Below are 19,700 nucleotides of genomic sequence, written 5' to 3'. Positions count from 1 at the left end.
TATCTGTGAGGGGTTCTGATGTTCTTCTCTGACCTTCCCAGGAACTGCATGTACATTGTGTACAGATATACATGTAGGCAAAATAAAGTTTTTTAATTAAAAAAAAAAGTGATGGGAATATTGGCTCAGTAGTTAAGAGAGCTTGTTGCTCTTTCAGTGGACCTGGGTTCTATTCCCACTCTTCTGACTTCACAAGCATCAGGCATGCATGCAGGCAAGATGTAAAACAATTTTTTTAATATCTTTTTTTTTTTTTGTCCCCAAATTGTACTTGTGATCAGGATCTTGTTTCTGGAGCTAGGAAACTGAGGTCTCACTCGTCAGCCTGCTGCACCGTTCCCTTCTCAGACACACAGATGCCATCTGAAAACTTTCTGATATCCTTGTGTTTAACTGTTGTGGCTTGATGAATCAGAGCCGCTGAATTTGAAACAAGTTCAATATCATTTCCTTTAAGGATTAATTATCCTTCTGGGCTTGAGAAACCAAACAAGCAACACCTGTCCTCGTCTGAACCCTGCGGGTGTATTTTTCACCCTAGAAATTTCAGATTTCAACCAAAGACCCATTCTCCTGAATAATGACGTTGATAGGGAAGTGGGCATACACAGACCTCATTTTGTGATAGAAGCCCAGTGTAACACCCTTGATCATGTTCTGAACATGACTGCAGATGGTTCTGACAATGACCAGCTTCTTTCTGTTACCCCACTATTTGTCAACATGGAGCCTCTTTTTCTTTCTAAGAAAACTCAGATCTATATTGATGTGATTGAAGTCCCTCCGCAGAGTTCCCCTGGGGCCCTTCACAATGACTGTGTGCCCTTCAGAGTGATGTTGACATTTTCTGGAATGTTGACCCTCTGATTGCTGAGATGTAAATCTTCATTCTTGCAATAGATGGGACAAAGAGCATAAAACAATTTTTAAAGAAAAAAAAGGGCAGTGTATAACCTATCTTTACCAGTCACTTGAAGAAAAAAGGTCCACTGAAAGGCCTGTTGCTTCTTAGTGCTATGTCCAGGTAATAAAAATACTCAGATGAAAATGTGTTCCAGTCACGGTGGAGCTGATTACCTATAATCCTAGCACTTGAAAAGCAGAGGCTAGAGGACCAATTCAAGACCTATGTGGTTTACATAGCAAGTTCCAGGTCATCCCTAGCAACATAAGACCCATTATCAAAAATAAATAAATAAATAAATAAAGGGCCAGGCCTAGTGGCATTTTTCCTTAGTCCCAGGACTTGGGAGGTGGGGACAAGTAGATCTGTGTAAGTTCAAGGCCAATCTGTTCTACATAGCAAGTTTAGGCCAGCCAGAGCTATGTAGTTACACCCTGTCTGTTGATTTGTATATGCTCAGCCCAGGGAGTGGCATTATTAGGTGTGGCCCTGTTGGAGTAGGTGTGTCACTGTGGGCCTAGGCTCTGAGACCCTCATCCTAGCTGCTTGGAAGCCAGTATTCTGTTAGCAGCCTTCATATAAAGATGTAGAACTCTCAGCTCCTCCTGCACCATGCCTGCCTGGATGCTGCCATGCTCCCACTTTGATGATAATGGGCTGAAACTCTGAACATGTAAGCCAGCCCCAATTAAGTGTTGTCCTTACAAGAGTTGCTTTGTCGTGGTGTCTGTTCACAGCATTAAAACCCTAACTAAGACACCCTGTCTCAGGGAAAAAAAAGTTGATGATAGGTGGCTCAATAAGTAAAACTGCCTGCTGCCACACCTGACAACCCCTCTTTGATTCCTATCTGTGGACACTGTAGCTGTTTTCAGACACACCAGAAGAGGGCATCAGATCTCATTATAGATGGTTGTGAGTCACCATGTGGTTCCTGGGAATTGAACTCAGTACCTCGGAAGAACAGTCAGTGCTCTTAATTGCTAAGCCATCAGATCTCCATCACTATACAATTTAATTTTTTAATGATTAAAAAAAAGATTACAGAACCACTTGGAGATATCATAGTCAGCACAGCACTTATGAGGATCTGAGTTAGATCCCAAGAGCTCACATAAAATACCTGGCTATGTTGATGAATGCTCATATGCCCAGGGACAGGAGGAGCCATGGGTCTTGCTGGCCAGCCTGTGTGGTCCAGTCAGCAAGCTCCAGGCCAATGAGAGACCCCTCACACAAAAAGCAAGGAGACTGATACCTGTGGAATCACAGAAGAAATTAAGTTCTGCCCTCTACACGCACACAAAACATAGGTACATGTTACTCTAGCTTCACTGAGTGGTAGTGGTTGGTAGTGGCCAGGGGTACACAACTTTCATCCCAGCACTCAGGAGGCAGACACAGGCAGATTTCCAGGTTCGAGGCCATACTGGTCTACAGAGCTAGTAGCCATATGTAGTGGTGCATGCCTGCAATCTATGCACTGGGGTAACTGAAGTGGGTCATATGAGTTCAGGAGTTCAGGAGTGGCTGGATCGTCAACACAAACAACCACAAACAGCAGAAAAGGGATACGAAGTATACTGTGTGAACAACTTTCTTTGTGCTAGATCAACTCAGTAGTCTTTCCCACTTGTCCCAGTCTAGAAACTTAATTTGGAGACTCAGGTCCTCTACACAGTACAGAAACCAGGTCTTCCGGAGCTTGCTTTTGGGACATGACTTTTGGGATTCAGGTTTATGGAACAGAGCATAATCTGAAGTTGCCAGAACATATGAATTCTCATTCCTGGTCTGTCTTCTAATGATGGGTCCACTTCCAACATCTGGTTTCACAGGTTGTTTCTCAGAGTTCAGAAGAATTTAGTTTGGGGAAGAGTGTAGTGGTTTGTGTGGTTTTTGTTGATTTTTAATGCTTTATTTCATGTACATTTCATGTGTCTTACTTTCATGTCTTGTCTGTGTGAGGGTGCCAGGTTCCCCGGAACTGGAGTTACAAACAGTTGCAAGCTGCCATGTAGGTGTTGAGAATTAAACCTGGGTCTTCTGCAAGAGCAGCCAGTGCACTCAACCACTAAACCATCTCTTCAGTACCATAGCTATGGTTTCTCCTTGCCTTTTCATATACAAATTGCTGTTGCTGCTGCTGCTTTGCAGTTGTGGTTTTATTTAAGCCCAAATAAATCACGCATGTGAGTGAGCCCTCCATGCATTTTCTCCATGGCCTTGGGATGGTTGACTCTGATGCTGCTCTTTCCAAAATTGCTTGTACATCACAGTGGAAGTACTCTGTCCCAACTCAGTATAGGACTGACTGGAAGCAGTGGGCAGCATGTGCTTTGTTTTTGTATTGCTTCTGTATTCAGTGTTAGGCATCAGGGTCTGGCCCTTCAATCTTCATAGCATCCTGTTGGCAGACATCCTGCATTTATACCAGTTACTCTTAGTTTTGACATAAAGGTCTGACTGGTGCAGAATGGAATCTTATTTCACCAGAGGCTAACGGGCAACCATGCTTGAAAAAAAGAAAACAACCACTTCACGGGCAGCTGGGAGGAAGAAGGCAATATCTGCTTCTCTTTAAATTGGGCTTTCTCTCTGTAGCTTTGGCTGTCCTGGAATTTGTAGAACAGGTTGGCCCCGAACTCAGACATCCATCTGCCTCTGCCTCCAGCATGCTGGGATAAATGTGTTCATCATAATCCATGGTCCAGAAGTTCTTTCAAAGGAGAAACATTTACATCCTCAGTACTTGGTCCAATGCACAGAACACAGGCAATGTTTTATCCAGAAGTGAATTCCATGGCAGTGAAGTAGAGTGCTAGGTATAAGCCAGATGCAAAATACTCAGGAAAAGCTGCAGTTTAAGCTGGATGTTGGGAAAGTAGTTGATTGAATTAGAAGAAATTGCCAGGTGGGTAGCAGAGAACGGGAAGATAGGAAGCCAAAGTGAAGAATGGTGTGACAAGGACTGTAGGACACAGCTATTTAGACAGTGATGACCAGCCTAAAACTCACTGGGGAGAACTGACTCCCACAAATTGTCCTCTATACCATACACACTTAAAAAATTTCCCAAAGGGTGTGGTGGCTCATGCCTTTGATCCCAGCACTCCAGAGGCAGAGGCAGGCAGATCTCTGACTTCAAGGCCAACCTGGTATACAAAGAGAGTTGCAGGACAGCCAGGGCTACACAGAGAAACCCTGTCTCAGAAAACCAAAACGAAATAAAATTTTCCAGTCAAATGCAGTGGCACACAACACTTGAGAGGCAGAATCAGTTGGCTCTGAATTCGAAGTTGGCCTGGTCTACAGTACAGCAAATTCCAGGACATGCATAGTGAGACCTTGTTTCCAAAAAAATAAGTTCATTGAAGCAGCAGATTGGGAAAGTGGTGACTTCGAAATCTCATCCCACCACCATCATTGCAGCCTCGCCTGGCACACACCACGTGCGGGTGACACTAGGTTCTGCTTGCCAGTGAGGCATCTAGGGGTCTCTGGAGGTGCACAGCAGGGACGCCCCCGGGGCGGGTGCGCAAGCGCGCTGAGGCCTCAAGGGCCCAAGGGGCGGGCGGGTGCGCGCGCTCCCTCGCGCACGCGCGCACGAAGGGGGGGAGACGGCCGCGGTGACGTGCTGCGGTGGCAGCGGGTGGACGGCGACGCGTGAGGCGCGTGATATCCCGCGTCTTGGGAGCAGTGTCCCGGCCCCCAGCCACTCCTCGCCGCCGCCATGTCGGGCCGTTCGGTCCGGGCCGAGACCCGTAGCAGGGCCAAAGATGACATCAAGAAGGTGATGGCGGCCATCGAGAAAGTGCGGAAATGGTGAGGGGCGGGAGCGGAGGGGTTGCTGACGTGGGGTTGCGGGAAACTCGGCGCGGAGGCTCGCCAGACACGTACAGGCGGGGTGGGAACCAAGAGGCCGGCCTTTGGGGGGAGGGGGCCGGAGCATAAAAGCAAAAGGAGGGCGCGCCGGCGTCCGCATGAAGTCAGAGTCCGCGTTCACAGTAGCCAATCAGAAGGACAGTCGGCTCGTAGCCCCTCCCACTAGCTGTCATTAGTCGCTTCCGGCCGCTCTGCCTGGAACGGGACCTGACGCTTCAGTGTTGCACTTCCGGCGGTAACCTCGCACCAGTGCTCTAGGCGGCTCCCTTTTCAGTTTCCGCTCCTGCGCATCACAACTGTCCGGTGATGTCCGTTGTCGCCAAGTCTTATGCGCTACAAATGGTCCAAATTAAGCGGAAGTTTGTAAACATGGCACTTTTGGAACAGAAATCCCTTATATCTGTAGATCTGGGGCCCTCAGCCGGCCCAGTCGCCATACGTTTGCTCTTGGCGCCCAGGGGACTCCATCCCTACAAATTTTTATTGCAAACCCCGATTTAACGAACAATTTAGGTCAGGATCTCATTGCATTAAACTGTTCTGAACTAAGTCTTTGAGCCATTCCCCCTCACATAATAACGAGTTATTTCGTTCCTGTTTTATTTTTTTAACCGGATCTCCTCGAGTACTACAGGCTGGCTTTACGTTTGCGGTGATCCTTCTGCTTCAGTTTCTCCAGTGGCTAAGAGGCCGCTAGACTGATTATTTTCCCCCTTGTTTTGTTTTGAATCTGTCTAAAAATCTTTGGCTGTCCTGGAACTCATTTTGTAGACTTGGCCGGCCTTGAACTCTCAAAGTTCCGCCTGTCTCTGCTTCCCAAGAGCTGGGGGAAAATCCTTAGGACATTCCTCTGCTTCCTATGTAATTCTCAAGTGTCTCCACCCCTTTTTATTTTTATGGGTAAGGAAAAATGGCTCAGTGGTTAAAAGTACCTGGCTGCTCTTGCAGAGGACCTGCATTCAATTCCTGCTACCACATAGCAGCTAACAAACAGCTGTGCTCCAGTTTCATGGGATCCCATGTCCTCTTGACATTCATGCGTAGAGCATGTGTGTGACACGCAGACACATACATGTAAAGCACCCACACACATAAAAATAATAAAATGCTCAAAGGAAATGTAAATGTTGGTTCCTCAGAGACACGTTTTGAAATTCTAGCAAAGGTCCCCTTGATAGAATTTTTTTAATTATGTTAGGTTCAACTGCAAGATATTCCATATAGTTGAACCAACTCCCATTCCCCAATTCTGAGAATAGAGCCTTGTTCACAACAGATTTCCCTAGCACAGAACTATATATCCCCCACCATATTGACTTCTTAACTAAAAAATACTAACACTGCAGCAAAACATGTCTATAGTCCCCTTGCTACTCAGGGAAGATTACATGAGTCTAGGGGCTTCATGCCTAAGCAACAGTGAAATGGGCCAAATGCCTTAGGCCTGTGAGTTCAGCTACTCAGGAAGCAGAGGCAGGAGGATCACAAATTTAAGGCCAGTCTATGTGATTTAAGAGTCCCTACCACAAAACCAAAAAGGCAAAACAAGCATTTTGAACAAGTAGGGATGTTGCTTGGTAAAAGCACTTGCCTGACATGGCCAAGACCCAGGATTCCATTCCTGTTTCTCATCCCCCTGCCCCCACCCCACACATAGGAGAAATGCTGAATGAGTTGAGGGTACACCTGGTCCAGCTGGGTTTAGAGACCTGGGAGGCCTTCATAGTTTGTCTTAGGGTGATCTTGAGTAAAAGCTACCCAACATTTTCTTGCTTTGCTAGTAGGTTGGTAAATCTGCCATTTCTCCCTCAGGAGGACAGGGAAGAATGATGAGGGAGAGGTCAGTTATGTTTGTATGCTGGGGATGGAGCTCATAGCCTTGGCCAGGCTAGACTAGTACCTCCTCCCACTGTTGTTTCTGGCCAGAGAATTAAAAGCAGCTACAAAGCTGTAGTTTTTCTCCGTGAACAATCTCACGTACGCAGCATGCAAATGCTACCCGTTCCTTTCTTGTGATTGTTCTTCCTTTGAAAGGACCCTTAAATGAAAGTTGAGCAAAACCAGCCTAGAGAGACTTAGAAATTATTTCCACCATCCTCATTGACTTCTATCTGCTGGGGACCAAAGTCAGGCAGGACCAGTGCATGCTAATAAACCTGTTAAGACTGAGCCACATTCAGTGTCTTCCGTGCCTTCCCCCACCCCCAATTTGTGGCAGTCCTCCTGCCTCTGCCTCTAAGTGCTAAGATTACAATCATAGAAGTAAAAGCCATCCCACTCCTGGCTTTCACCCCTACTCTGGTTGCATCCTCTTGTCCAAACCTACCTTCATGTGTAATTTGATAGAGAAGTCTAGAAGGCATTTCAGATCAAAGGAACGATCTGTTGAGACACAGAGAGCATAATTAATAAACAAGTGAGAAATGTGCTTTATTAATCCTAATTAATGCTTATCTTCTAGGGAGAAGAAATGGGTGACTGTGGGCGACACGTCCCTGAGGATATTCAAATGGGTACCTGTGACAGATAGCAAGGAGGTAAGTCGGGGGTGGGCAAAAGCTAAAGAGACCATTTTCTTAGTTTTCGTTTATTGCCTCTTTTAATTATAAAGGAATTTATTCTCTAAAAAGACCTCAGGCTCTCTCGGCACAGCACGGTCTGTGCAAGACCCTCCTTTGTCATTTACTCCCTTACTTTCTTTATTTAGACAGCAGCTCAAACCCTGGTCCTGTTGCTAGGTTATTGCTCTGATGGTAAAGTGAGCCAATTCAAGCCAGGTTAGATTATATATAGCCATGTTTCTTGGGAAGCTGCTCTTGGGGGAGTTCATTAGCCCCAAGGATGGAGGTCAGGGAAGTCTCCATGGGGAGAAGGGTGGGAAGAGAGAAAGATCAGGCTGGGGGGGGGGGGAAGAATGAGTTGGGTACAGGGTATACCAGGTAGGGACTGAGGAGTCCTGGGAGAGCCTGGAGGTCAGGTCTGCTTCAAGCTCTGCTTTGAGTAAAATATGCACCTCAGTCCCCTGTCTGGGCATCGGGAACCAAATAGCTATTTTTCCTGCTTTTTTTTTTTTTTTTCTTTTTTATTATGGCTGTTCTGCCTGCTTGTATACAAATGTACATATTCATGCCTGATGCCTCGGAAGGTCAGAAGAGGGCTTCAGATCTCTCAGGACTGGTCATGGATGGTGGAGTCACATCTAGGTACTGGAAATCAAATCCAGATCCTCTGAAAGAGCAGTAAACAGCACTCTTTAACTGCTGGGCCAGCACTCCAGCTCCTCTACATTTTAAAAATATTATTTATTCTTATTTTATGTGCATGTGTGTTTTGCCTGCAGAGGCCAGAAATGCATATCAGATCCTGTGGAACTGGAATTACAGACAGATATGAACCGCCATGTGGGTGCTGGGTTTGAACATAAGTCCTCTGGAAAAGCAGCAAATGTGCTTAGCCACTGAGCCATTGCTTAGCCCCCATCTTTTTAGACTACTGTTTGGGTGGCTCTGCACGGACTCAGAAGGGTATGTAGCCTACGCTAGTTTCCAGCTTACCACCCTCCTGTCCTCCTGAGCACTGGGATTGCTGCTGTCAGTCTGCAACTCCACCTACAAGAGATTTGATGTGGGGGCGGGCAGGGAAAGGGGATAACATTTGAAATGTAAATAAAGAAAATATTCAATAAAAGAAAAAAAATGTGCAAAACCTCTCAAACAAAAAAAAAGATTTGATGCCCCTTTCTGGTTCTCATAGATCATACACACACACATACACATACACACCATACACAGCATACACATATACACCACAAACACACATACACAGCATACACATATACACCACACACATACACAGCATACACATATATACCACACACACACACACACACACACACACACACAAGTAAATCTTTTAAAGAAAAAGATATGGGGGCTGGAGAGATGGCTCAGTGGTTAAGAGCACTGACTGCTCTTCCAAAGGTCCTGAGTTCAATTCCCAGCAACCACATGGTGGCTCACAACCATCCGTAACAAGATCTGATGCCATATTCTGGTGTGTCTGAAGACAGCTACAGTGTACTTATATATAATAAATAAATCTTAAGAAAAAAAAAAGAGATATATAGGGTTCTGATGGTGGCTGCATTTGCCTAGTAACCTTATTTCAATTCTTGGAACTCATGTGAAGGTGGAGGGAGGGAGCTTTATCCTTAAATCTCCGCCAGTGTGCCATGGTGTGTGCTCCTTCCTCCCATTGTGTAAACATAATAATTAGTTTATTAAAAATATGCTGTCGTGATAGAATCACAGCTTGTGTCCAGACAGACCACACCAGGCTAATGCAGTTCCACGTGTTAGAGGTTTATTTGTGGGGAAGGGGGCGACAGAGACCAAAGGGGGAAAAGAGAGAAGAAGAAGGGGTAAAGGTCAGAAAGGGTCTTCTTTTTCTTTAGACTGTGATGTAACCGCTTACAGGTAAAGGTGGGAGAACAGATGTGTGGGTTCCTGTTGCCTGTGGGTGATGTCTTCACTGGGTTCAGAGGAGAAAGCCAGTTTCTGATACCAACATATATAATAAGGGGCAGAAGAGATGGCTCAGTGGTTAAGTTGCACAAACATACATGTAAACAATGCATTCATACATGTAAACAAACCTTTTAAAAATATATAAGGAAACTGGGGTGTGGCTCTGTGGTCCATCTTCTGCCTAATGTCTGAGGCTCTAGATTACTTTTCTTGTACTGAGAAAGTGTGAATATACGTATAGAAACATATTTAAAACAGAACTCAGCAAGTCTAATAACTATAAACCAATGTCCTTGGCATATACACCTAGGTCTAGCATACCCCAGCACTCAGGAGACTGAAGTGGGAGGGGCACGTGTAAGCCAGCCTGGGCTGCACAGTGAGTCCCTGTCTTGGGTGAATATGTTGGAAACAGTAGGCTCCAGGAAGAGAGCATCACCAACTCTGAAGAGCCTGTGCCAGTCTGCCCTCCTCTCCAGGAGTGGCCACTCTTATGTTTCTTACCACCACTCTGGTCATTTTTAGGGGTTTTTGAACTTTATACAAATGAATCTTAGGGCTGGAGAGATGGCTCAGCAGTTTTGAGCAGTGGATGCAGTTCCCAGCCCCCAAATGGTGGCTCACAACTACCTGTAACTCCAGTTCCAGGAGACTGAGTGTCCTGTGTGGCCTCTGTTGGCACCAGCTAGATATGTGGTGCACAGACACAGGTGTGTGCAGGCAGTGCACCCGTACACAGAAAATAAAAACTGAAAAGCTGAAAAATGAATCATAAGGTGTCGGGTTTTGCGTCTTGATTTTGCTTTGCTGTGGTTTTTGTTTCTGGTTTTGCTCAGCACTATATTTCTGTAGCAGTCCCTGTGGTCTTTGCTTTTCCCTTTCCTTGTGCTATAGAACTTACTTTCTTTTATTCTCTTTATCTATCCTTGTTAGCATTTTTTTCTTTGTAGAGGTGGGGCAGTTAGGACTAGGTCTTTAGGTATAGCCCTGAATATTTTGGAATTTACTATGTAGATCTAGCCGAAGATCCTCCTACCTGTATCTCCTGAGGGCTGGGATCCAAGGTGTGCGCCTCAGGGTATGTGTAGTTGCTGTTTTCAAATTGAGCAGAGACAGGTGGATATCTGTGAGTTCAAGGCCAGCCTGGTCTACAAAGCAAGTCCAGAACTGCCAGGGCTACATAGAGAAACTGTTACAAGAACAAAACAAAAAAAAAAAACAACGCACAAAACAATAACAAAAAAGGAAACATGAAGGTGTACTCATGCCCATGTTGCTATTTGTCACAGCTGTTCTCTCTTTTATTTTAATAATTAAGTTCTGCTTGTTTTCTTGTTAAGATTTATTTATTGATTATATATATATAAGTATACTGTAGTTGTCTCCAGACACACCAAAAGAGGGCATCAGATCTCATTACAGATGGTTGTGAGCCACCATGTGGTTGCTGGGAATTGAACTCAAGACCTCTGGAAGAACAGTCAGTGCTGTTAACCGTTGAGCCATCTCTCCAGCCCCTGTTCTCTCTTTTTGAGGTAGGGTTTCAGGTAAGCCAGGCTGGCTCAGACCTACTGTATAGCCTTGACTTTCTGATCATCCTCCCTTTACCTTCTAAGTATTGAATTTACAGGCGTGTATCACCATCCTTGGCAATTTCCTCACATAGTCTTTTCCTTAAGAGTCATGGGAATTCTGCTTATTGTCCATTAAGCTATCCATGTAATTTGTAACTTGTTTTTAAACACTATTCTGAGATGTCCAGAGTAATAGAAGTATTTAATTTTATTTGTTCACTTTGGGGATTTTTGCAGAGTCTCCCTGTGTAGCTCAGGCTGTCCCTGCACTTGTACATTCCTCCTCTCGCCTTCAGAGTGCTAGGATCACAGGTGTGAGCTTCAGTGCCCAGGTAGAGTGCTCTGATTTCCCAAAGATAAAAAGAAGTCTTTGAAACTATAGTAGATGTATTTAAATTAAGCCCTAAAGAAGTTTTCCAGCTGAGTGTGCTAGAGCATACTTGAGATTCCAGAAGCTGGAGGCTCCTGAGCCTGGGCTTCATTGCTGTCTAGAACAACAACCAGTTGGGCCTAGCACCTCAGGTCTGCGGTCCCAGCTACTCAGGAAGCAGCAGGGGAAGAACACAGCTGCACAGTTGTCTGGGCTACAGCTGGAGTCCGACACTGGCCTGGGCAATTTAGTGAAAGGAATCAGATCGGTGGTTGGACTCTTGTCCCCATAATGAAGGGAACAGAAGGAATATGGCCTTTTCTGGAGGCCCCAGAGATGATCTTTCATGTAATGTAGAGGCTGGCTGTCGTCTTTTCACGTAAAAGACACCTGAGGCAGGGCAGACGTGTGTGAAGTAGGGCTCCACTCCCATCACTTCCATGCACATGGTCATTTGTCCTGGCTGCTTACTGGGTACTGTACCAAGTTAAGTCCTTGTCTTCTCCTCAGTCCTCACAAGTGTTCATTGGTGTGGCCAGCACATTCTGGCTGCCATTGATGGGTAGCTTCCTGTAGTGTTTGCCTTCGGGCTTACATGGAGACCCGGCTATGGGGCCTGAAGCCCCCTGCTAATAGTCTTCCAGTGGGCTGCTATGGAGGGTTTTTTGCAGGATTCTTTGGTCACATGGCTGGGTATGATGGTGTCCACCTTTAATCTCAGCACCCAAGAGGCAGAGATGTTCTGGCCATCCTGGTTTACATCGTGCCTTAGTGACGTTTCTGTTGCTGCAATAAGATACCATGACCTCGGCAACTTTAAAAAAAGAGTCTGATTGGGCTTTTGGTTCCAGAGGGTTGTTTAGAGTCTACTGTGGTGTAGGACAGCTGAGAGCTGCAGGAGGCAGAGTACAGTGGGAATGGTGTGAGAGTCTAGAAAACTCAAAGCCCACCCCCATCTCCTCTGTCTGAGTTTTCATTGATGTAGTAAAGACCTTGACACTAAACAGTAGGGAGGAAAAGGTTTATTCTAAGCGCTCTGGTATTCTCTGGTTACAGTTAATCTGTAGTTAAATCAGGGCAGGAACTCAAGACAGGAACCTGAAGGCAGGAACCTAATTAGAAATGGAGAAGGAGTGCTGCTTTCTGCCTTGTTCAGCCCAGGGGTGGCCCCATTATCCTTCAAGAACATGCACCAAAGGCTTGCTCAAAGGACAGTCTGATGGGGGCATGTTCTCAATTAAGGTTCCCTCTTCCCAAATGACTTAGTGTTAGGTGGACCTGAAACTAGCCAGCACCTCTTCCAACAAGGCCAGGTCTCTTAATCTTTCTCATGGTTCCACCAACTGGAGACCAACTACTGAAACTTATAAACCTGTAGAAACCATTCTCATTCAGATCATCACACAGAGTTCTAGCCAAGGCTACACAGTGGGACTCTATTTCAAAAACCAAGCAAGCAAGCAAGCAAACATGTCATGCATTTGCTTACTGTGCCTTTCACTCATTTTTGATGTATTTGTGCCTTTTCCACAATAGGTGATTTTGTTGCTTCTGGAACCCGTATAAGGAGCTATTGTAATGTTTGTTAATCTCTGGGGTTTTGCTCTGGTTATTTCTTTTTCTCCTGCTCTTCTAGCTTATTGAATTGAGTGTTTAGCTCTTGTGGGCATTTCAGTTTGTTTAATTTTTTTATTTTGGGTCTGTGGGTGTTCTGACTATGTGCATGCCTGTGCACTACACGCATGCCTAGTGCCTGCAGAAGCTGAAAAGGGCAACAGATCCCCTGGAACTGGAGTTACAGATGGCCGTGAGCTGTTGTGTGGGTGCAGAACCCAGGTCCTGTGGAAGAGCAGCCAATGTTCTCAACTCTCATCTCTCCAGCCCAGTTGGTTTTATTTTGTTTAATTTCAGGGATTTTGTTTTTAGGGTTTGTTTGTTTGTTAAGACAGTCTATCGAGTCCAGGCTGGCCTTAAACTTGCTATATATACATGAATACATATATGTATACATTCACATCCAAGGATGACCTCAAACTTCTGGTCTTCTTGCCTCCCAGGTCCTGACACCATTATACCTTACTTCATACAGTGCTGGGGATGCAACCCCAGGGCATCACAAATGCTAAGAAATGCTGTGAAAGCACTCTGCCACTGAACTATATCCCAGCATGTGTGTGTGTGTGTGTGTGTGTGTGTGTGTGTGTGTGCGTGCGTGCGCACGTGCAACTCCACACCTGGCTTTCTGTGGGGCTGGGTTGAGTGTGGAGTATTGCAGTTAGGGCAGAGAGGAACCATGGAGAAGAGATTCGTACCTGTCTTTCCTGTTGCTCAGCTGCTCTGCTATGAAGTCCACTCTGAAGCTAGAGAGGCTAGGTAGAGAGGAAGCAGTTACCTGGGTCTTCCTCATTCTCCTCCTTCTCTTGGGTTCCTAGTTCCCCCCATTACTTCTGTTCAGATCTCTGAGGACTCTCAAATAGCAGGTCCCCTGTCCCTCTTTGTGAGTCCTGCTTACCTGTGTCACAGCAGGTCCCCTGTCCTTACCTGTGTCATTTTTTTTTTTCTTTTATAGAAGGAAAAATCAAAATCGAATAGTACAGGAGCCCGGGAACCGAATGGCTTTCCTTCGGATGCCTCAGCCAATTCCTCCCTCCTCCTTGAATTCCAGGGTGAGTTGATTATGCATGTCTTCCTTTCAGAAAATAGAAAACTTGGGGGCTGGAGGGATAGTTCAGTGCTTAAGAGCACTTGTTGCTCTTGTAAGGACCCAGGTTCAGTTTTTCAGCACCCACGTGGTTGCTCACAGCCATCCATGACTATAGTTTCAGGGTATCTGATGCCATCTGAGTTCCAGAAGCACCAGGAACACAGATGGTATACATATGAAGACACGGGCCAAACCTCACACACATACAATAAATCTAAAAATATAGAATGCTAGGGCATCATGGGAATAAGAGCACTCCTGGGAGCCATGTGTGGTGGAACAGGCCTTTAATCCCAACACTCGGGAGGCAGGTGGATCTCTGAGTTTGAGTCCAGCCAGGGCCACACAGAGAAACCCTGTCTCAAATAAAACAAATCAAACAAAATAACTGGGCTGGAGGAGCAGTGGTTCGGTGGTTAAGAGTAAGAACTGTACTTGAGGAGGATATAAGTTCAGTCCCTAGAAGCCTCATCAGGCACCTCACAGTACCCAGTAACTCCAGTTTCAGGGGAGCTGACTTCTCTGATCTCCTCTGGCATCTCACCACTCATGTGTACATGCACACATAAATAAGCTCATACACACAGAGATACATACACGTAATAGAAAAATGTGTATGTTAAAAAGAAAAAATTAGAAGAGAAAAAACAAAGAACATGCTTGGATAGAATTTGTAGCTCAGCAGCCATGCTTGCCCGGTGTGTTGTAAGACCCAAATTGAGTCTTATCTTTTTGGAGACTCCCATGAATGAGATGAGAGAACAATGCAAAAGAAAGAGGTTTATTAGTCCAGTGCACTGGGTTGGCCTACACACAGAGGAGAGGCAACCCTGAGCCTTTTATACACTTAGTAACGAGTGGGCTACAGCAATGGGCATTAGGCAGGCAAGCATTGGTGGGTTTAGGTGACTTTTAAGTCGATTGGCTTCTGCCAACATGGGTTGCATCTCAGGACCTATGCCCTACATTCCAGGGGCCGCTCAGATAAGACACTTCTCCCTGGGAAGAGGTGCTGCTTGGCACTTGGGTCTTTTATCAAGGTCCTTCCCCTACTCTCAGGGCAGGCGGGCCACTAGATAAGGGCGAAGCACTCCTTCCTAGAGGGTGTAGGACTACAAAAGCCCTCCGTGGGAGAGGGAAGCTGTAAGAACCTCAGTGGAAGGGGGAAGCTGTAAGGAGGGTGTGGGACTGTAAAAGCCTTTAGGGTTCCTCAGTGTCAAGGCGCTGGGATTGGTCTGTAGCAGCAAGCACCTCTCTGGGGAACTACTTCAAGTGCTGGGCTTTAGCGCTGGTTTTAGTGCACAGGTGTCCCATTAATCCTGTGAATGATGGCCCTGTAAGGTAGATAGAATACTCTCACACCAGGGTTGGACAGTGGGGCTTGGAGCTGAGTGTACCAGCTATCTGCAGTTTGTGATATCCCTGTCAGAGCTGTGGTGTTTGTTTTTTGTTTTTTTGAGACAGGGTTTCTCTGTGTAGGCCTGGCTGTCCTGTAGAGTTCTGTAGAGTCACCTGCCTCCACCTCAGGAGTGCTGGGATTAAAAACTCTTGCCTCCACTCCCTGCTGGAAGCTGTTTCTTTTTTAGGGTGTCTATTTTATCACACTGCTTTTGAATAGTCCGCCCTCAGCCAAGACTGCTGCCTCCCAAGACAGACAGCCTGAGAGACCCTGCACCCACAGTGTTCCCTTCTAGTGCAGCAGAGTCATAAAACACCGATGTTTACAGTGTGAGTCATAACAGTAGCAACAAAACAGTTATGAAGTAGCAACAAAAATAACTTTATGGTGGGCATTAAGGCCCTGTGTTAGGAAGGTTGAAAGCCCTGAGGGACAAGCCCTGCAGTTGTTGTCAGCCCACTTACAGGTGACTAGACTTGGCTGCTCTTTGTTTCCTTTTGGTGACATCTGGGATTGAATTTATAGCCTTACAAGTGTGAGGTAGGCCCTTGCCTTTGAGCTGTGCCTGCAGCCCTGCTATGTTTAATTTTGAGATAGAATCTCTGAAGACTGACCTTGAATTGTCATCCTGCCTCAGCCTCCCAAAGAGGTCTGTTACAAATCTGTGCCACCTGGCCTCAACCAGAACTTTAGCACACACACACACACACACACACACACACACACACCCCAAAAAGCCACTTTCTTTTTAGTGTGGAAGATAGTAGTCCTGGAAAGTGGGAAGCCCGCAGTGGCTGTTGATGTTCTCTTAGGAACCATATGCAAAGCTACCTAGCAGGAAGTTGTCCTTGCTGTCCTCCTTCCTCCTACCAAGGTCAGTGTCACGGAGGAAGGAAAACACAGTGATCAGAAGGCTCTAGGAAACAGGGGGCATCAGTCTGGTCACCCACTCCTTCTTTTTGTTTGTACTTCCTGTGTCTGGCACTGGGATATCCGGGACAAGGCAGTGGCTGAGACTGCCTATAGCATGTGATAGAAGGTGACCAGTGTGTGCACAGGGGCCAGTAGAGGCCTCAGAGCTCCTGGGATGGGCCTTTCTGCCCTGGTGAACACTGGGGTTCCACAGAGCAACCGATGCTGTCACTGAGTGTTACAAACATAGGTGCTTTGTAAGAACCTGGGAAGGGAAGTCATACCAGCCAGCAGCAGGAAGGTTGGGAAAGATACAAGATATGGTCCAAGAAACAGTGCTCAGTCAGCTTCTAGCTGCTGGAGCTAGGGTAAAGGTTAAAGAATGGCAGACAGTGAGTTAGGCCCAAGGGCAAAAACATCTCTGCCCTAAGAAGTGCAGGGGCACAGACACTCTCCACTGTAGAGCCATGCATGGGTTGGAGTGTTCACTTTGTCTGTGGTTTAAGGCCAAGATTCAAGGTTGTCACAACAGGCGAGGCCAGTGACAAGGAGCTCTGAACTAAGGCATCTCAGAGGAAGAAGCAAGTGCAAGTGACCAGACTGTGCCTGCTAGAGGCGATGAGGGAGGGGAACTGTGAATGCCTCAGCTTTTAACTTACTTGGTGAACTTAAGCCTTTATACAGAGCCCAGGTGGTGTCATCCTTGGGGCAGTCAGGTGTCTGAGACCCTCAGGTGATCACCTCCAGACACCACAGCCTCCTTCAGAAACCCTGAGGTCCAGACATGTGGTGCTACTGCTACTTTTTTTTTTTTTTTTTGTGCCATGGGAAGGCACAGATGGCACCCCTGCCTCCCACTGTGCAGCGAGAAGCTACCAGGCTAGGGCTATAATTGGTAGGCAATAGAAACACGGTTATATAAGCAGAGCTCTACATTCCTGGGTTAGAAATGTTGCAATCATAAGTTTTGGCTGCATGTTCTCTATATTGTCAAATAGAAAATGCTTGGGTTGGGAATTATGGCTCAGTTGGTGGAATGCTTACTCAATACACAGGAAGCCCTGGGTCTCATTCTCAGCACCACACACCTCCAAGCTCAGCACTTAGAGGTAAAGAAGGCAGGAAGCTCAAGTTCATAATGAGCTCGGTTACATAGTGAGTTCTTGTCAGGTGTGATGAGTCACGTCTGTAATTAGGACTGAGGAAGCAGAGCTAGGAGGTTGGTGTAGGATTGAGGTTTGCCTGGTCTATATAGTGACACCTGTCTCAAAGCAAATTGGGTTAAACTCTGCAGAGAGTTCCCAGGACATGGGAACCCCACTCAGGACCCACTTTTAGGGGCTTGTAGCAATGGTAACTGTGTCAGTGGCTCTCTCTGCTCCTTGCACACTGCCAGCTGTCATCTTACTATGCTTGGTTTCCAGATGAGAACAGCAACCAGAGTTCCGTGTCAGATGTATATCAACTCAAGGTGGACAGCAGCACCAACTCCAGCCCCAGCCCCGAGCAGAGCGAGTCCCTGAGCCCAGCACACACCTCAGACTTCCGTACGGATGACTCCCAGCCCCCCACCCTGGGCCAGGAGATCCTTGAGGGTGAGTCATGAAGGTGCCCCTTATGCGTCTTTGGCCCTTGTTAGCTTCTGTTGTTTTGGTGTGGATAATGTATGCTTTCTGTTGGCCATGCGCTGTTCTAGATCCTTCCATGTGTTGTTTTATCTGATGCAGCAGCCCTCTCAGAACAGGGAGGCTTAATAAGAAGGGTGATATTCAGAGTGGCAGGTTAGCTTTGGTTCCCAGTGTCTGCCACCCAGATTGTGGCCCTCTGTGATCCAGTCACACTTCATTCATCTCACATGAGGGACAGTGGGTTCTTAGCTAGACCCTGCACTTGTGGTTCCTTGAGCCTCTATCCTCTTGAACTCAATCTCAGGAACGGCCCCCAGGCCAAGACCAAGGCTAGACTTACCTTGGGTTAACATTGCTGATCTTGCAGAGCCCTCGCTGACTGCATCTGAAGTTGCAGATGAACCTCCGACACTCACAAAGGAAGAACCTGTGCCAGTAGAGACACAGGTAAGAGGTTACTAGCCTTCCCTTTTTCCAGGGAAGACCCTAGGGATTGGGGGGATAGCACGCTGTGCTGTAGACTGTAGAGTCTGCTGGGGAAACAGTCACCAGGTTCTAAATAGGGGCAGGGTTTGGTCAGCTGTGAGCAGGCAGAGGGCAGGCTATAGGCTACAGTGTGATAGACAGGGCTGCACGGGGATGGCACATCATGCCCTGTCCTGTTCCTTTCAGACTACTGAGGAAGAGGAGGACTCTGGTGCCCCGCCTTTGAAGCGATTCTGTGTGGACCAACCTGTAGTGCCGCAGACCACGTCGGAAAGCTAGCACCGTCCCGGCCCCTCGCCTCCTGGCCCCTGCCTCTATTTATTGCATTCTGGTCTGGCCGAGCTCTGATGCTGGGGTCCGGGCAAGCACTAGGGTCCAGAGCCTGTGTGTGGGAGCCCTCTGGGCTAGAAGGCTGACGGAGGGCGTGGGGTCGTCGCACCATCTTCCTGTCCCTGACACTTGTGTCTGCTTGCTCTTGAGCAGAGGAGCACTCACATCTTTTCTGCACCCCAAGTAGGCCAGAGCAGGGTTCATTTCTCACCTCCAGAACCACTGCACGGAGCTGCTGGCGCTGGTGCCGCCACCGCCAAGAGGAGAAAGATGTGGAAGGCACTCTAGAGAAGAGTGCCTAGGATTACTTGAATCGAATGGAGACTGTAGAGTACGGACTTTGCCACTGGGCCAAGCCCTGAAGGCTGCTGCTGAAAGAGGGACTGACCGATAGAGATGTGGAGAACACCAGGGGAAGAGGGACTGACCGATAGAGATGTGGAGAACAGGGGGAAGAGGGACTGACCGATAGAGATGTGGAGAACAGGGGGAAGAGGGACTGACCGATAGAGATGTGGAGAACACCAGGGGAAGAGGCTCTTCCAGGAGGGAGGGGCTTTCTCCACCTGTGGGCAGGAGACCCTTATGGGATGGAACCCTGTCCCTGAGGCAGGCCTGCCTCTGCTGGATGCCCCAGCCGCTCCCAGCCCTGTGCCTGCCAGAACCTTCTGCTTCCTCACACTCCGCACACGCACAGCTTCCTGTTTTCACCTGTCCGTTTCATTCCAGCATCCCTGCCTCCTACTGCAGAAATCCCCAGCCATGATAGGAGGTTCTGACCACAGTACCTGCCCCCAGTACTCCTTCAGCTCAGACTTTCTAGAAAGTTCCCTTTTCTTTAAAATCTGCATGTTTAATTAAACTTTATGATTTTATTTTTTGTCTGAAAAAGAGTTTAAGGAAATGGAAATGGGCAACAGCAAGTGAAGACCTATTTTAGCACTGAATAGAGTATTTTTAAAATTAAACTATTTGAAATATT

At 46.9% G+C, this 19,700-nt stretch overlaps 1 protein-coding gene and 1 pseudogene across 2 annotated transcripts; one reads left to right on the top strand and one right to left on the bottom strand.

Annotated features, from left to right (window-relative positions):
- Window positions 1-313: 313 nt before the first annotated feature.
- On the bottom strand, window positions 314-916 carry LOC308439321 (large ribosomal subunit protein uL6-like; annotated as a pseudogene). The gene has a single exon. The product of its transcript is annotated as a large ribosomal subunit protein uL6-like (transcript).
- A 3,608-nt stretch (window positions 917-4,524) lies between these two features.
- BCL7B (BAF chromatin remodeling complex subunit BCL7B) lies at window positions 4,525-19,700 on the top strand. The gene is made up of 6 exons (XM_080940827.1): window positions 4,525-4,729; window positions 7,251-7,326; window positions 13,829-13,925; window positions 17,699-17,869; window positions 18,270-18,349; window positions 18,575-19,700. The coding sequence occupies exons 1-6, from the start codon at window positions 4,638-4,640 to the stop codon at window positions 18,665-18,667; spliced, it is 609 nt and encodes a 202-aa protein (XP_080796953.1). The 5' UTR covers window positions 4,525-4,637; the 3' UTR covers window positions 18,668-19,700.

The sequence above is a fragment of the Micromys minutus genome (genome assembly GCF_963924665.1).
Source record: "Micromys minutus genome assembly, chromosome: 29".
Lineage (NCBI taxonomy): Eukaryota > Metazoa > Chordata > Mammalia > Rodentia > Muridae > Micromys > Micromys minutus.
This window is presented reverse-complemented; position numbering and strand designations above follow the sequence as displayed.